General features: G+C 42.3%; 1 protein-coding gene across 2 annotated transcripts in view; it reads right to left on the bottom strand.

Annotated features, from left to right (window-relative positions):
- Nucleotides 1-566: 566 nt before the first annotated feature.
- TNFRSF21 (TNF receptor superfamily member 21) overlaps nucleotides 567-14,888 on the bottom strand; it is a 180,580-nt gene continuing 166,258 nt past the window's right edge. The window contains exon 6 of one of the 2 annotated variants that reach the window (XM_089652266.1): nucleotides 567-928. In XM_089652266.1, coding sequence (XP_089508392.1) covers nucleotides 582-928 — 347 coding nt within the window. In that variant the 3' untranslated portion in view covers nucleotides 567-581. Of the gene's footprint in view, nucleotides 7,134-14,888 lie in introns of both variants that reach the window. The other variant, XM_089652267.1, reaches the window with a different exon arrangement.

Below are 14,888 nucleotides of genomic sequence, written 5' to 3'. Positions count from 1 at the left end.
GGGTGCAGTGGCAGTGAGTGCATGAATGCCTGTGGTTGCAGCGTGCATGGGTGCAGTGGCAGCGAGTGCACGGATGCCTGTGGTTGCAGTGTGCATGGGTGCAGTGGCAGAGTGCATGAATGCCTGTGGTTGCAGTGTGCATGGGTGCAGTGGCAGAGTGCATGAATGCCTGTGGTTGCAGCGTGCATGGGTGCAGTGGCAGTGAGTGCAAGAATGCCCATGGACGCAGTGGAATGGATGCAAGAGTGAGTGTGAGAGCAGTGGGCAGCAAGTACAAAAATGTCCTTGGGTGCAGTGGCACTTCACTTAAGAGCGCATGCTAGTGCAGTAGCAGCAAGTGCAAAAATGCTCTTGGGTGCAGTGGCAGTGAGTGGAAGAATGTCCATAGGTGGAGTAGTAGCGAGTGTATGTAAGATTGCCTGTGGGTGCAGTGGCAGTGCCTGTAAGAGTGAGTGTGAGTGCAGTGGCAGCAAGTGTAAGAGTGCAGGACAGGTGGCAAGTAGAAAAGAGTGAGTCCATTGCAGTAGCAGCAAGTGCATGCAAGAGCGCAATGGTGTACAGTGCAGGGGCAAGAGCATGCATTAGTGCGGGGGGGGGGGGCTTAGTGGCAGTGGGGTCATAAGCCTGGGTGCAGAGGGATCCTGCACACCCAGTTGGGAGGTGTTGGGAAGAAGACCTAGCTTTGCACTACTTCTACCTCCGGGCCTATGGCAGTGAACACAGCGTGCAATGTTGGGAGAGATATCACACAAAAACAAGTGGCCCTCTGTATGCCTCCGAGCATTTGCTGTAGACCGTGTACAATGGTCTATAAAGTCAGGCACAGCACAAACCAAGCTTAGACATAACACAAACACACAACTCCAACATGATATCATACAAACTGGCCAGCTGGATTCTGTCAATGTAAAGAACACGCAATCCACTTCTGAAATATAAATAATATTTTAATCTTTTTTCTTAGAAAACAAGAAGAAAAAAAAATGCACTTGCTTAATGCTCGCCATATCTGATTGCTCACTAGTCAGGTTAAATAAGTACATTGAATTTTTTGTTTTTCATGAACTGAATGTACAGAAGCAATTTCAATAACAAACACCTAGGATTTAGTAATAAATTAGTACACTTAAAGGCAATTTCGTTCTGGTCAGTCTTTTTTTTTTTTTTTTGAGCATGTGTAGAAGCACCAAAACATGGTAAATATTTTAATAAAATAATAGAAAATCAAATATATGGAGATCCCTTGTGGAGAATAAGTAGCACGCACCACTGCCGTGTTCACATGCATGACCAGGACACTTAATTTGACAGTCCCAATTTGTGAAGCTCACTAAAAGTCTGCGTGATTTGTCTATATATGGTTACACTGGGGGTGGACTCCAGTCAGATGTGGGTGGGGCTTACTTTGTTTCAGATTTTAAAGTGTGCCTAAAGTCATTTACAAAGCCATGTGAAAAATAAAGGTTTTGTGGCTCTCCCAGATTGCAGTGGTGAGGCTTGGTGACATCATCCGCATCTCCCAGCATTGCCAGAAGCTGCTCTCCGCTCTGAACAGACTGATCACATGACCTCTGATCACTCAGTTCTCAGTCTTCGAGCCAACATGGGACAACTGAAGCATCACACTGGTGCTGCAGCAAAGAGGGGATTATGCAAGTTTGTTTTTTTTTTTAAACCCCAGACTTCTTTAATGCCTACCATTATTTGGGGGCCTGGCTGCTAAGATGGCAGGTTGCGCATTCTGAGGGTCTGTGTGTGTGTTTTTTTTTTTTAATTCCAACACAAGCCTATGGGAGACCAAAACCCACTAAACGCAGGTCAACTGTAGGTCAGATGGAAGTCAAATGCATTGACACCAATTGTTAATTGCACCGCAATGCACAGATACAAATGCTCTGTGCGTTGCAGTACACCAAGTTTTAAAAAACAGACAGATCAAATTTTTATTCCTTGCATAGAGGTGCATTGACAGCCCCTTCAAAATGGACTGTCTAAAGCAACACACCTTAAAGCTCAAAAATAGATTTGATGGAGAAAACAACCTTGTAGGCGCTAACAAAACACATTTTATTTGAAATGAATTAGAAAAATGTGTGAATCCTGGGTAACAGTTGTGCAAATATTGCCTCTTTCAAAATATTATATCATAATTCATTTGCTACAGTACAGGTGCTCTTTAATAATGAAAACACTGGAAATAGATGTATAATAAAAGGAAAAGAAAGAAGAAATAAATATTTGAATGGATGCAAGTTATCAAGGAGTGAATGGTATTACCAGATTGCACCTAGACCAGGGTTGACACTTGAAAATCTATGCTAATAAATCTTCTTGTTGTGCTCCATTATGCACACCTGCCAAAAGATTCTCCCAAGCACAGGATCTTTTGTCACATATAGCTGGGATACCAATTGTTTTAAAAGGACCAAACAGATTACGTTACCTAAACAAGACATTCAGATGCATCAGTATCCAGACTGAAATAATGTTTACTCCCCAAGCCCCTCGTATCCCCTATATTTGAAACACCTTTCATTCTCCAAGACCCATCAATAATTGCTAGAACAAGGCCACCTTCCCATGATATGTCTCTTTAAATCAAATAAAGAGACAAGCTAATGACCTACTAGTGATCATTGCCCGCAAAAACCATACAACCAAAATTTAACAAGTGGCTGGTTGAGGCAACAGAAGAGTGGAAAACCAACTGGTACGTGGTTTCGGGTCGCATGGTTCCTGTCAGCTTGATTTTTAGCAAGTCTTTTTCTTTGGACATCCATGCTTCCTGATCAACATCAGTTGGATACATGTGATAAATATTAAATGTAACAGATAAAACAGAGTATTTTAATATCATGAGTGTCAGGTAAGATGCCACATATTCAAGTTCAAACCTTGAATAATGTAGGGAAAACTTGTAAAACCCTTTTAGATTCTAAGGTTAGAAAATTAACTGCTGATCTCTGACTGGGCTCATGATGCAGACGTAATTTAATATTTGATGACAATACTTGGAAAAAAAAATGTGGCGACTCCAGTACTTTGTTATTGGAATAGGAAATATGTAGAAATGTATGAATCTAGTTTTAGGTGGAGGATGGAAAGACTGTTTACACACACCAGTTGATCTATTCCTAGAAGACCAGCTGACCTCAAAGTCCCCTGTAGGCTGCCTCTCCTTGGTAATGAATGAGGCAACAGGAGAGATTGGCAGAGAAACTGTCCAGGTGAATCTGGACAGCAAGCTCCATAAAGAAGCACAGGTCAGGGTCTCTAATTAACCCCACCTAAATAAGATTTAGGTGGTGTATCCCTTTATTGTCCCTACTGTCTACACAAACTGGAGAGTACCAATCTATGTAGACTTTCCAATGTATATTCGCTATGATCTGGTGACACCACTAAAGCATTGCGGAATTATTCAACGAGGTATCACATAAAATCCAAGATATGGGGTCCCATCTACTAATGGGTCAGAGGGGAAAAAAAAAAAAAGAAGAAAAAAGGAGGTCTTCAAAATGTATTGCCCAAAGAAACCAACGGAACTTGACCATTTACCTCCACCAACAGAAAAAAAAATGCTGGATTACGTGCCGTGGGCAATACAGTCTGAGAAAAATGATTGCTTACAAAAAAGTGCAGAATGAGTGAAAACAACATGATTCAGATTACAGTTCACAGAAATTATAACTATAAAAGTTGATCAACAGTAAAAACTGGCCACGCACACACAGATGATCCCAAAGTTCTATAAAATGTTATTGTTCTTGAGCACACACACACACACAGAAGTCCCACATGGGATCACTGAAACAGTAACATTTTATTGAATGCCAAGATCTTTGGTGCACAGCGGTTTTTGTGCTGTGGTTATGAATGGGGAAGGTGGATGAACCTCGTCCAATGTCTGCACCCAAGTCCCTAGATCAGCCTCTCTCAGCCTTTTAGCATAGAGGAACCCATAAAAGAACGTTCTTGTCTCAGGGAACCCCTGCTAATAATTACTATATACACAGCTCATGGTACATTAGTGTGATGGATGCAAGGACAGATAACTTAAAGATTCATGGTCGCCAATGGTTGTGGTTGTTTATCTGACCGGCATTCATTGCTCATGGAACTCCTAAGCAACCTCTGGGGGAACCTAAAGCTGCCCATAGACAAGTCAAAAACAGAACTGATCTTCGAATTGCTTTTCTTATCATTAGTGTGCCAGCTGCAATATGCAATTTTCTTGCCGCAATCGAAAGTGCCTGATCCAACATGTTGTTTTGTTTTTTTTTTTTCAGTGGAAAAACTAAAATTATGGCACAATCGTATGAGCAATTTTCATTTTTCAATTGACAGAGCGTTCGGTTTTCTACTCATCTATGGCCGGCTTTAGGGTTCACGGAGCCCTGGTTGAGAAAGGCTTCTCTAGACAATATCTCGGAGAGGGTTTGGGAGTGGTGACCTTTTCTTCCATGTGTATGAAAAGAGATTTCTTAGCAGTTTTGATCTTCACTGCAGTTTGAAGCCTGCAGGTGTATGTTCACAAACACAGACTTCCATCACAAAACAGCTGCCTATGTCCTGAAGACAGGTGCATTCTAAACCTTATAGTAAAAAAAAAAAAAAAAAATGGCAGGTGCTCTCATCCTGAGACATGATAGTCCATATGACTAAAATGTTTTTACTTTGTTTCTCCTTTAAGACAGACAGGGCAACCTTCTGCCCCCCCCAATATAATTCATATGTTTGTATCTGAAAAATCAGCCTACACTCCTTAGCACACTTATTTTACTTAGAGCGAGAGAACATCACCAGCACACTATGGATCTCCAGAATGTGCCTCGCAGGACCCCTTCGTCATGCATGTGATGTCACCTGGCTGATGAAGAGGTCCTGCAAGGCTCCGAAATGCTACTTCTGCTGTAACAATGTGATTGCTGAATAAGGTTTTGGGCACATTCTGGAGATCAATTGTGTGCTGGTGAAGTTCTCTCACTCTATCTTCAGTTCCAGCTGGTGGCCACTGCAGCACCCACTTACACACACAGACATTTCTTCAGGAACTTGTGCGTTAGGATCTTATTTTACTTAGCACCCTTCATGTAGGCGCTGTCCTCTTTGTGACAGTCGGTACCTCCTTTGGGGTTTATATAGTTGGGCCCAAAATCTTCTCCACCACTGGCTGCACCTATGCAGTAGTTTCCTATAGACTGAAATACAGGGTCACATTACTGCTGCAGAAGTATGGAGCCATTGTAGTGAAGTCATGAAAGAATCATGCCACTGCTGACCATTTCTTCTTACCATAAATGTTAGCTGCTGGGCCCTCATGCTAACACTGTGGCTTAGAAGAAGGAGTTTTGAGACTTTGCTGACACTAATTTACGCCATGCTTGTTCTGGGTCTATGATTCAAAGTTGTGATGGTAGACATGGCCAAACAAGCATTATTATCATTTATTTATTTTTTTTTTTTTTTAGGAGCAGGCCAACAATGGCAGGTCTTATACTTCACTTCTCATAGGGTTACTTTAAGGGGTTAAATTTACCCAGAAATTATATTTCCATTTTTGGAAATTGACCACCCTCTTTTTAGATCTCTTGGCCTGCAGTGGTGACTGCTCTATACTGGAGTTCCTGGTTCATGCTCCGCCATAGAGACTTGCTCCTGCAGCCGCATTTTCTACTTGCTGTTGAAGGTGGGTAAAGTAGGGAACATCAGTTAAGAGATCTTGCCAGTCTCAAGCAGAAGATGGGGGGGGGGGGGGTTCATTCAAAATAAGTTTTGGGTATACTTACCCCTAAAACATAACCCCCCCCCCCAAAAAAAAAGAATGATATATTGCAGCTTTCAGTGTGGTGGCTGCATTCGTTTGTCACTTTTCGTGACATGAACAGAAAGCACAAACATCCTTAACTTTCTTGTTTAAAATCAATCCACCATGTACCAGAAATAATTTTAGCTGTTTAATGGCCAGCTTGTGTGAATGCCGTGGCCCCTTCAATAGATACTTTGAAGAAATGATTACAGCCATGAAGGGGCAGTAAGTGTGTTATGCACAGAATTAATAGACAAACATAAAGGGAAAAAGTAAAAAAAAAAAAAAATACTAATGCAGCCACTAAATCCAAGGACTGGTAAACTGCAATAAATAAAATGTTTCTTCTAGTTTAGATGCACTTTAAACAGAACAGATAAGCTCCTCTAGATGAATGGAGGAGGGTATGGTTATTAAGATGAGTGCAGCATTTAAGAATGTGATCAGTCAATCCTGGAAACAGTCACCAGTGTGGCCATAGAATCTCCACTCAAGGATCCTAAACCATCTTTAGAACACCAGCTGCAGTATACTGTAGGTATGTACCATGCATTATAAGTCTATTCAGCAGCCGGAAGGGTAGGTGTCATCTCCAGCCCATTAACTGTAATCCAAAAACAGATCAGCAGCCCAAAAAGTTCAACAATAAACACTGTCAATCAAGCAGCTGTTGGTGCTGGACAGAAGGCCGTACTATGTGGAGTAGGAGATCTCAGTTGATCTGGTTGTAGAATACATCCTGATTATCATATGGTGCTGAGTGTATTTGGAATGCCTTCTTAATGCAAAAAAAAAAAAAAAAAAATGCCTATGTCATATTGGACAAGGTGTCCCAAGCAATGTCCAATGCATGAAACACAAGAAAAAAAATGCGCTCTGTCAATGAAGAGATGGGAATTCCCTTAACTGAAACAAGCATGGTATGTACAAAGCTGCAAATGAAGATATTTGCAATTTTAAGCATCCAGAGAAAATGCCAGTGTGTTGGCCTTGGGTGGTTGTATTAAGTGGTGAGGATGTTCATGGATGGTGTAAAGAAAGCAGTGAAATCACTTGTACAAGGCAAGCTCAACTCCCAACTCTCTTTTCTAAGGCTACAGCAGGTCAGGGAGGTGGCTGTAGACAGAGTCCAGGAGTTTTTGGCTGGCCTCCTGGCTCTTGACGCCGGCGATCTCGAAGAGCCGGTCCAGTTTGTCCTCTGCCTGCGATATCTCATCAATGACCCGCAGCTCCTCTGGACTCAGGATGGGCAGCATGTCATCGAAGATGGGCTGTAGGTCACAGGGGTCCAAGCGGACCTGGCGCAGAACGGTATCTTTCTTTTCTGTGTCAGGTAAAGAGTAGAGACATTAATTCAATAAGCCAAGATGACATTAAAGCGTGTTCTGAATAAATATTTAATGTCAGCAATAATGACTTCAACCAACCTCGGAATGCATCAGTGAACCTTTGCAGACATTTGGAAATCACACAGTGTTCCTTGGAACATGTCTTATTTTGTTCATAATGGAGTATTCATTTCAGGAGTCTATTTGTTAAGGCTTTTTTCTTATGATTACAGAGCAGCACCCTCACTACAAAGGTCATTGACTTAAAGTGGTATTAAACCAAGAAACAAAACATTTACAGTCAGGTCCATAAATATTGGGACATCGACACAATTCTAACATTTTTGGCTCTATACACCACCACAATGGATTTGAAATGAAACAAACAAGATGTGCTTTAACTGCAGACTGTCTGCTTTAATTTGAGGGCATTTACATCCAAATCAGGTGAACGGTGTAGGAATTACAACAGTTTGCATATGTGCCTCCCACTTGTTAAGGGACCAAAAGTAATGGGACAGAATAATAATCATAAATCAAACTATCACTTTTTAATACTTGATTGCAAATCCTTTGCAGTCAATTACAGCCTGAAGTCTGGAGCGCATAGACATCACCCGACGCTGGGTTTCATCCCTGGTGATGCTCTGCCAGGCCTCTACTGCAACTGTCTACAGTTCCAGCTTGTTCTTGGGGCATTTTCCCTTCAGTTTTGTCTTCAGCAAGTGAAATGCATGCTCAATCGGATTCAGGTCAAGTGATTGACTTGGCCATTGCATAACATTCCACTTCTTTCCCTTAAAAAACTCTTTGGTTGCTTTTGCAGTATGCTTTGGGTCATTGTCCATCTGCACTGTGAAGCGGCATCCAATGAGTTCTGAAGCATTTGGCTGAATATGAGCAGATAATATTGCCCGTAACACTTCAGAATTCATCCTGCTGCTTTTGTCAGCAGTCACATCATCAAACACAAGAGAACCAGTTCCATTGGCAGCTATACATGCCCACGCCATGACACTACCACCACCATGCTTCACTGATGAGGTGGTATGCTTAGGATCATGAGCAGTTCCTTTCCTTCTCCATACTCTTCTCTTCCCATCACTCTAGTACAAGTTGATCTTGGTCTCATCTGTCCATAGGATGTTGTTCCAGAACTGTGAAGGCTTTTTTAGATGTGGTTTGGCAAACTCTAATCTGGCCTTCCTGTTTTTGAGGCTCACCAATGGTTTACATCTTGTGGTGAACCCTCTGTATTCACTCTGGTGAAGTCTTCTCTTAATTGTTGACTTTGACACACATACACCTACCTCCTGGAGAGTGTTCTTGATCTGGCCAACTGTTGTGAAGGGTGTTTTCTTCATCAGGGAAAGAATTATTCGGTCATCCACCCACCACAGTTGTTTTCCGTGGTCTTCCGGGTCTTTTGGCGTTGCTGAGCTCACCGGTGCGTTCCTTCTTTTTAAGAATGTTCCAAACAGTTGTTTTGGCTACGCCTAATGTTTTTGCTATCAATCTGATGGGTTTGTTTTGTTTTTTCAGCCTAATGATGGCTTGCTTCACTGATAGTGACAGCTCCTTGGATCTCATCTTGAGAGTTGACAGCAACAGATTCCAAATGCAAATAGCACACTTGAAATGAACTCTGGACCTTTTATCTGCTCGTTGTAATTGGGATAATGAGGGAATAACACACACCTGGCCATGGAACAGCTGAGAAGCCAATTGTCCCATTACTTTTGGTCCCTTATCAAGTAGGAGGCACATATACAAAGTTTTGTAATTCCTACACCGTTCACCTGATTTGGATGTAAATACCCTCAAATTAAAGCTGACGGTCTGCAGTTAAAGCACATGTTGTTCATTTCATTTCAAATCCATTGTGGTGGTGTATAGAGCCAAAAATGTTAGAATTGTGTCGATGTCCCAATATTTATGGACCTGACTGTATTTAACTCTTACTTGCATTAGTTTTTTTTTGTTTGTTTTTTTAGGTTTTTCTTGATGATCCAGCCACTAATGCAGGCCATACATGGTTCGAATACTGAACGATTTTTCGGCTGAAAATCTAAAACATTGTTCGCTCGGTAATCTGATGGTGCCATCAATGATTTCGAAAATTGACTGACCAAGTCATAAAGTTCACCCCATATAACAGGTGAGACTTCGGTTCCTTCCAGGTCACGGCTCATGCAAATATTCTTTTCGGAAAAATGACTGCACGATTTGACCATTACGGAGTCGAAAATCGGTCATTTTTCACGAATTTTCCAACATGCCCGATCACCGAAAAGGGGAGAAACTACGAAAATCAGCCGGTGCCATTGACCCACTAACAGAGCAAAAATTTGCCGATTATTCTTAGGTCCGATTTTCAGACGAAAAATCAGTTGAATTTCGACTCATGTGTGGCCAGCCTCAGTCTATTTTTCAACTTCCATTTACAGACCAAACTGTCCAGCAAAATTAGCAGTTAGATGGTTGAGACAAACTATTTAACACGGTCAGGAGTGGTTACAATGATCAGTTTTTATTCATTTATGTAAAATCTTTATCCCAAAGAAAAAATACAGTTTCTGTGAACTGCTTAAAAAGTATTCTGTAAAGTTCAACTTTAATTGGTTAGTCATGTCCCCCTAAATCTGCCACTGTATCAAACAATATCTGCCCAAAGATTGATAATGCTTCTGTCCAAAGGTGTCTCTGTTGCTCCTCCATTCAGAGTGGAGACACCCCAAGACAGGAAGTGTATTACTGGCCAGATCACCAGGGAAAAAAAAGAAAAGCTTTAAAAAAAAAATTCAGCCACCATATTTAAGGACTGGTAAGCTGCAATAGGTTTTTGTGTTTAATATCACTTTAATCCTTTTACTGCCACTGACATAAGTCTTACATCCGTGGCAGCGGGGAGTTTTACACGCAATTGTACAAATAAGCACCAACCACCCCAACCTATAACTGGTCTTTGCAGCAAGGTTCACATGGAAGGGCATTGCACATCGCAAACATAAAAATTCCCAGCACATTTACCAGCCAGCCTGAAAAACAACCAAATTGGCCCAGTCTAACCATTTACGTTAAAAACAGAGGGTTTGTTTACACACATTTGCAAATATATGCGTAAGCTGTGGCCCCATACCAAAGAACCTATGTATATACTGCGGTCCTAACTCTCTTTCCAGAGCCTCCGTAGTAAGAGCACATCAAAGAATGCATAGATAAAAGGGCAGGTATGCCTGGAGGGAGTCCACCCCTTCTTGGCCACTTGCCCTCCAGAGGATATACCCCCTTCCTGACCAGACAATTTTTTGCGAGACGGCGCTGCAGTACTTTAACAATTGCGTGGTCATGCAACGCTGTACATAAATTAAATGTATGTATTTTTCCCCCCCACAAATAGAGCTTTCTTTCAATGGTATTTGATCACCTGTGTGGTTTTTATTTTTTTGCACTATAAATAAAAAAAGACTGACAATTTTGAAAAAAAACAAACAAAAAAAAAACAACAAAACTGACTTTTCTATAAAAACATATCCAGTACCAAAAAGAAAAACAAAAAAAAAAAAAATCAAAAAATTGTTCATAAATTTAGGCTAAAATGTATTCTGCAACATGTCTGCTAAAAAAAAAAAAAAAAAAAAAAAAAAAAAGCCCAGTACATGTAAATTAATTTATGTGCAAGTTATAGTGTCTAAAAATGGCAGCATATATACTGGGATTTAAATTTTTATTTTAATACTAGTAATGGTAGCAATCAGCGGCTTATAGCGTGACTGCGGCAGGCATTCTGACATTAGTGGGGAACTAACTGCCACTGACATCCCAATGACACTAATACAGTGATCAGTGCTAATAAACTGTACTAACACTGGGCAGGAAGGGGTTAACATCAGGGCAATTAAAGGGTTAACTGTGTGCTGTTTTACATTATGTGTTGTGTGTGTTTTACTAGGAAGACATGCTGATTTGTATTTCTCTGCTGTGCAGAGAAATACAAAGCAGCATGTCCTTGCTGGCAGGACAGAGACCTGTGTTTACACACAGGTCTCTCCCCGATCAGCTTTGCCCGACGATCACTGGGTGCCGGAGGGGAATCTCCGACCGGGACCAGGTGATTGACATCCCTAGCTGCCAATGGCACGCATCCCCTACCTGGAAATGCAAATCACTTATATATACACGTGATTTTGAGCAGCCCTGCCACCCTGTATCAGTACTTCTACTATAGGGCGGTGGATAAGAGGGTAAAGGCACAGGGATGCATGTGATGCCCAGAAAAAGCACAATGGCAGTGAAGGCATTCAGTGCATCCCTGCACCCGATTTGTCCAACTGTACAAAAAAGTGGACAAAAAAACCTGCCCTTAATCTATCCATTCTTATATGTGCTACTACTATGGAGACTCTGGAAATTTAGAGTTAGGACTCCGTATATACAGAGGTCCCTTGGTGTGGGTACTGTGGCTTACACATATATTTGCAAATGTGTGCAAACAAAACCCTCTGTTTTTTACGTAAACGGATAGACAGGGCCAATTCAGTTGTTTTGCAGGTTGGCAAGTGTGCTGGGAAATCCTTTGTTCGTTTTACATGCAATCCTGTCTGCTGTAGTGTGTGATCTTTCACAAGCTGTCTACTTTCATACCCCTGGAGGTTTGCCCGTTTTCTCTGACCCCGGGAAGCTCCATTAGCTTCAGTGGAGGGCAAATGAGACATCAGAGGCCTAACAGACCTCTGATGTCCCATTAAAGAGGCTTAAAAGAATAATAACCAGGGTACTGCTTCGGAACAATTAACATGTCCAGATATTCCCTATAATATTCAGTGTCTTGAAAAAGAATTCACGCCCCTTGAAATTTTCCACATTTTATCATGTTACAACGAAAAACAAATGTATTTTATTGGGATTTTATGTGATAGACCAACACAAAGTGGCACATAATTGTGAAGTGGAAGGAAAATGATAAATGGTTTTCAAAATATTTTCCAAATAAAATGGCGTGCATTTGTATTCAGCTCCCCTGAGTCAATAGTTTGTAGAACCACCTTTTGCTGTAATTCCAGCTGCAAGTCTTTTTGGGGAAGTCTCTACCAGCTTTGCACATCTAGAGAGTAACATCTTTGCCCATTGTTCTTTGCAAAATAGCTCAAGCTCTGTCAGATTGGATGGAGAGTGTCTGTGAACAGCAATTTTCAAGTCTTGCCACAGATTCTCAATTGGATTTAGGTCTGGACTTTAACTGGGTGATTCTAACACATGAATATGCTTTGATCTAAACCATTCCATTGTAGCTCTGGCTGTATGTTTAGGGTTGTTGTCCTGCTGGAAAGTGAACCTCCGCCCCAGTCCCAAGTCTTTTGCAGACTAAACAGGTTTTCTTCTAAGATTGCCCTGTATTTGGCTCAATCCATCTTCCCATCAACTCTGACCAGCTTCCCTGTCCCTGCTGAAGAAAAGCATCCCCACAACATGATGCTGCCACCACCACGTTTCACGGTGGGGATGGTGTGTTCAGGGTGATGTGCAGTGTTTGTTTTCTGCCACACATAGCGTTTTGGTTTTAGACCAAAGGTAAATTTTGGTCTCATCTGACCAGAGCACCTTCTTCCACATGTTTGCTGTGTCCTGCACTTGGCTTCTTATGGTAGGTTTGCAGTCGGGCCAATACCTTTTCCATTTTTGGATGATGGATTGAACAGTGCTCAGTGAGATGTTCAAAGCTTGGGATAATTTTTTTTTATAACCGAACCCGGTTTTAAATTTCTCCACAACCTGTCTGGTGTGTTCCTTGGCCTTCATGATGCGGTTTGTTCAGGAATGTTCTCCAACAAACCTCTGAGGGCTTCACAGAACAGCTGTATTTATACTGAGATTAAATTACACACAGGTGAATTCTATTTACTAATTTTGGACTTCTGAAGGCAATTGGTTGCACTAGAGTTTAGTTAGGGGTATCAGAGTAAAGGGGGCTGAACACAAATTTACGCCACATTTTTCAGATATTTGTAAAAAATTGTAAAAACCATTTATCATTTTCCTTCCTCTACACAATTATGTGCAACTTTGTGTTGGTCTATCACATAACATTCCAATAACATACATTTACATTTTTGGTTGTAACATGACAAAATGTGGAAAATGTCAAGGGGTATGAATACTTTTTCAAGGCACTGTAGCTAACCTTTACTTTGGATCTACCTTAAACACTTAACTGGGAGGATCTGGAAATTAGAGATGTGAACAAAAGAGGCCTTTTCTGGATAGCAAAAGTAATAGCATGCCCTTGTGGTACTTCCTTTTTGGCAGGACATTTATATTTAAACACCTAAAGAGGCTGACATTCTTCAAGGGGTTTATAGATAAAATAAGACAGTATAACCCATAGATTTGCTATCCTATAGGGAGCATCTAAAAATGTTATTTCTGCCTAAGCATTACCCTGAAAGATTTACCTTTGTCTCTTATTCATCCTAAAAAATGAGCTTCCTGTTCTGCAGCCTCATAGCTGTACATCTGCAGTGTGAGGTCATATAAAGCACTACTGAATCTGACTGATAGTCTCAAAAGATTCAGAATGAGATTTGGTGAAGTCACTACTGTGCTACTCACTGCTCTCATTGCTGGAGAGGAAGCTGTACCTGAGGATCTGCAGTGCAATGATCTCCCTACTTCTGTTTTATCAGTTCTGTGAAGCTCCTGCTGTTTTTTCAATTATCCCCTACCAATCATCAGAACCCCAGTCATCTAAGATGCAGTGCAAAAACTTAAGGAAACAAAGCCCTACCTCTATTAACATGGTTGCCTCCATGCAGAGACACTGTCAGCAGCCGACTGGCGGTAGCCTCTAGAGGCCCACTGACCGGAGTCCCTCAGGGTGCGAAGTCTAAGCCTCAGTCTGCTGGTTCACCAGAGCCCCTGATGGTGGGGATGGACTTGAAGCAGCCTGAAACCAGGTTGCGACCCCCGAGAAACACCAGCTGTGGTAGAGGCGGATGCCAATGGCGTAGGGCAGGTAAGAGCCAGATGTGAAGAGGTATGCGTGGTCAGACAGGCCGGGTTGAGAACAGTGGGCAGACAATACAGAGCGGCAGGCAAAAGAATGACAGGTCACAAGCCGGGTTCAGTAACAGGAGGTCAGGCAATCAGGATCAGGCAGAGAATAGTCCGGACGAGCCAGGGGTCAGAGCAGGAGAAGACAGCAGTATCAGGAACAGGCTGGGTCGGCAACAAGGTAATCAGGAACACAGGAGCAATCAGGAACAGGGAACAAGACCATAAGGCGATTTGGAGATGCACAGGGCTGATTTAAATAGGGCGCCCTGTGCCCTCATTGGTGACAGGCGAGCGGCCAGGATTGCGAGTGCGTATGCGCGGCCGCCGCCACGATTGTGTCTCAATGCTCGCCAGCTAGTGCGTGCCGGTGATCTGCGCATGCGCGCACCTCTGAGTGGCCGGGATCCCTGACATTGCCCCCTGCCCCCTCCTCCCCCCCCCCTACGGGCAGCCTCCGGATGCCCAACTGACCTCTCCTTTGTGGATGGTTGCAATGCAACTCTTAAATTAATCTGGAAGCGTGGACATTCTGGGCTGGTTCCCATGAATTTTCTTCCGGGCCGTAGCCTTTCCATTTAATTAAGTATTGTACCCGACCTCCTCTCCTCCTGCAATCGAAGATTGCCTCTACCTCAAACTCTTCTTCGCCATCAATATCCAAGGCTACCGGAGGGTTTGATCTGCGATCCGGGAAAGGA

Source organism: Staurois parvus, unplaced genomic scaffold (genome assembly GCF_062004578.1).
Source record: "Staurois parvus isolate SC_StPar_1 unplaced genomic scaffold, SC_StPar_1.0 ptg000678l, whole genome shotgun sequence".
In the NCBI taxonomy this organism is placed as follows: domain Eukaryota; kingdom Metazoa; phylum Chordata; class Amphibia; order Anura; family Ranidae; genus Staurois; species Staurois parvus.
Note: the sequence above shows the minus strand (reverse complement) of the source record. Positions and strands in the feature narration are given on the sequence as shown.